Consider the following 2,952-nt stretch of genomic DNA (forward strand, 5'->3'; position numbering starts at 1 on the left):
CATCGTGAAACACGTATCGGGATTTGTATCATATCGCGAGACACGTATCGGGATATGTATCATATTGCAAGACACATATCGGCATATGTATCGTATCACAAGACACGTATCGGGATATGTATCGAATTGCGAGACGTGTATCAGGATATATATCGTATCACGAGACATGTATTGGGCCATGTACCATATCGCCAGACTCGGTACAGTTTGGTAAAGAGTGGTACAGTACGATGCAGTTCATTCTGGTGAGTGTTTCTATAAGCTTCGCTTCCACCAAGCGGCTAGTTTTCATGGCGCATGTGTGGTGTAGATGGCTAGCATGTCAGTGTAGTGCGACGACTAGAAAAGCAACAACACTGAAGGTCATTCAGCAGCTCATCTTTTTCTTACTTTACATTTTGTACATCATGTATAACAGGAATTTAACATTGTTTAAAAGACGGCAAAGAGAAATATGACCGTAAAATGCTTACAAACGTTAGCTTAAATCAGCATTATATTGGGGCTTTCTAATGCCGTCAACACTTCCTGCCAATCAATGGGTGGCTACAGCGGCTCTGCCCCAACCGTTCCGTCCCATTCATTGACTGTATAAGTAGGAATTGGACTGAGCAACCCCTCCCCTCTTGTGTTACAAATAGGAAGTAGCCGCAGGTTGCAAGAAGGCAAAAGTCCCATAGACTTCCACTGAGAAATAAACAACCATTTCTCAGTCATTTTATTAGTCAGAATAACCATTCTTGCTCTGATTCTTCCTTCTTACCACATTTTTTCTATTACTAATTTTCTTTTAATTTTATTTTCCTTTATCAACAGTAATTCAAGTCTAAACTGACCAATTGGATGCCTCAGTAAAAGCATGTGGTGTCCGCTGGCCCCGCCTTGAAGGTTTGATTGACAGATTCCCCCAATCGGCTTTCAGTGGAAGGGGTGTGGATATTGAACAAGCTCACTCGTGATTGGCAACAGCAGTTCCTCTAAAAATGTGACTCAGACCGACTCGGACTAATTGCTGTCAGAGGGTTGCAATCAGTTGCAATATGGTGGTAGACCTATCAGGAAGTGGGAGTAAAGGCTCCAGTCTAGCCTGATTTCGGGAGGGCCCAAGATAATGCATTTTCTATTGGATCTCAACGCTTGCTATGTCCAGTTCGCACTTATACAGTCAATGGTTCCACTTTTCAATGGACTTACAATGGATGGGGATCCCCAAGAGGTACGATTTGGTACTGTTTAATAGGTCCACTTTATAATGGAAACGCTGAAAATGCTGGACTTGACTATCATAAAATGGACCCGTAGGTTGAACCTGTTAGTACCGTTGGTTGAAGGTCCATAGAAAAATGGAAAGGACCAGTTAGGGTGGGGCCACTGTCGTCACACAATGAAATCCATTGATTGGCGGAAAACAAAAGGCTTCTGACCAGAACTTTTTCTGAAAGTTTTGTCCTCTTTTCGGCTGTATTTTTCTTTGCCCCCTGAATCTTCTTGCAAAAAGTATTAAGTTCTTTGCATTCAGTGTTTCCCCCTTATTCACGGGGGTTAAGGACCAATATTCGTGAATATGGAGAACCCATAGCTACGTCACTGGTGTACACCCCGCATGCGCCTTGATGGTCCAACGCTCAATGGACTCAATCCCTTGAATTGCCCGAACCATTCCGTGGAAACACGGCTTTACTTTTCCATTTTGTCACCAAAAGTCAGGGTTTGGTGTGAATAAAATTGTGACTTTTTTTTCTAAAAAAAAAAAGTCCAGATCAGCCTAAAAGAAACCAATACTTTTTGTGTCAATTAATCTTTCAATCTTTCTGTGACATTTTTTTGTTTGTTTACCTCGCTTATTTATAACCATGAAAGACCAACTCAGGTGAATCTCAATCCAAGTCCTTCATCCCATCCTCCCAAAAACAGGAATACAGTCCCTTCCCCACTTCTTACCTGACTCCTTCTCAAAGAAAAGACAGCAGGGAGTCTGTAGTAGCCATGGTAACACCTGTGACAGATGAAAAGATGGATGACAGATATAGTACAATACAGCTGAGTCACTCCACGCACATTGACATGAACAAAAGAGAAACACAATGGAAGAATGTGGCACATATAGACAGAAGAAACTTGAGGGAACAAGTGTAGGAAGTGAGTGCCCCCCCAGCTCCCAGCCCACCCTGGATCCTCCACCTCCAAACGCACGTGCGTCTTCTAACAACACCTCTCCCACGCCGCGTGCATCATCATGATTGACGGCAAAAAGAGGAGCAGACTGAGAAGTGACAAGAGTGAATCATCCTCGCTCTGCAGAACTTCTTGCTCCCTCCAGAACATAAAAATAAAAAACGTTTGGCGCGTGCGTGTCCAGGTGTGAGATGCGCACCTGGTGCAGATGTTCAATGCGCGCGCGAGCGCATACGCAGTCCCAATAACAAAAACGTACCTTTTTCAGAGCTGACATCTTCAGAATCGTAGGCTTCCTCCTCGATAGTGAAGGGCAGATAAACAAACGAGCGTCGGCTCTGTCCCCTGGAGTCCCTGAAAACACTCATGGCAGCGGCGTCTGTTAGAAAAACCCGCAGCTGAGCGGCCGCCGCGAGCCGTCATCGCCAAGGCGGATTGCGTGAGCTCTCCCGTCCGCCGCAGGTCCCGCACCGCCGTCCGCAGACTCCATTCTTCTTCACAGCAGACTGATGTGGTCTCCGAGAGCCCCGCCGCTGCTGTGGAGGCAGCCTCCAGCAGACGCCATGTTTGCCAAAATCTGCGTCTTTGATGACAGAAATATTGATCCCACCTAACGGAGACAGCGTCTCACCAAACTTTGCGCAAAAAAGCAGTTAATTGCAAACCTCAATTAATTAATTATAAATCACAAATTTAAGTAAAAAAGAAAGACATAAAAGTTTTTAAAAAAGACAAAATATTACTGTTATCAAAAAACATTTGTTTACAAAGATTTCC

The 2,952-nt window shown here is 44.3% G+C and overlaps 1 protein-coding gene across 7 annotated transcripts in view; it reads right to left on the minus strand.

Moving 5' to 3' along the window:
- Nucleotides 1-2,882, minus strand: part of LOC112157713 (disks large-associated protein 2) — a 92,908-nt gene extending 90,026 nt beyond the window's left edge. For 5 of the 7 annotated variants that reach the window (XM_024290623.2, XM_024290624.2, XM_024290619.2 and 2 more), the window contains exon 1: nucleotides 2,435-2,878. In XM_024290623.2, coding sequence (XP_024146391.1) covers nucleotides 2,435-2,543 — 109 coding nt within the window. In that variant the 5' untranslated portion in view covers nucleotides 2,544-2,878. Of the gene's footprint in view, nucleotides 1-1,941; nucleotides 1,997-2,434 lie in introns of all 7 variants that reach the window. The other 2 variants (XM_024290622.2, XM_024290628.2) reach the window with 2 other exon arrangements.
- Between the last annotated feature and the right edge of the window lie 70 nt (nucleotides 2,883-2,952).

This window comes from Oryzias melastigma, linkage group LG24, assembly GCF_002922805.2.
Source record: "Oryzias melastigma strain HK-1 linkage group LG24, ASM292280v2, whole genome shotgun sequence".
Classification (NCBI taxonomy): Eukaryota; Metazoa; Chordata; class Actinopteri; order Beloniformes; family Adrianichthyidae; genus Oryzias; species Oryzias melastigma.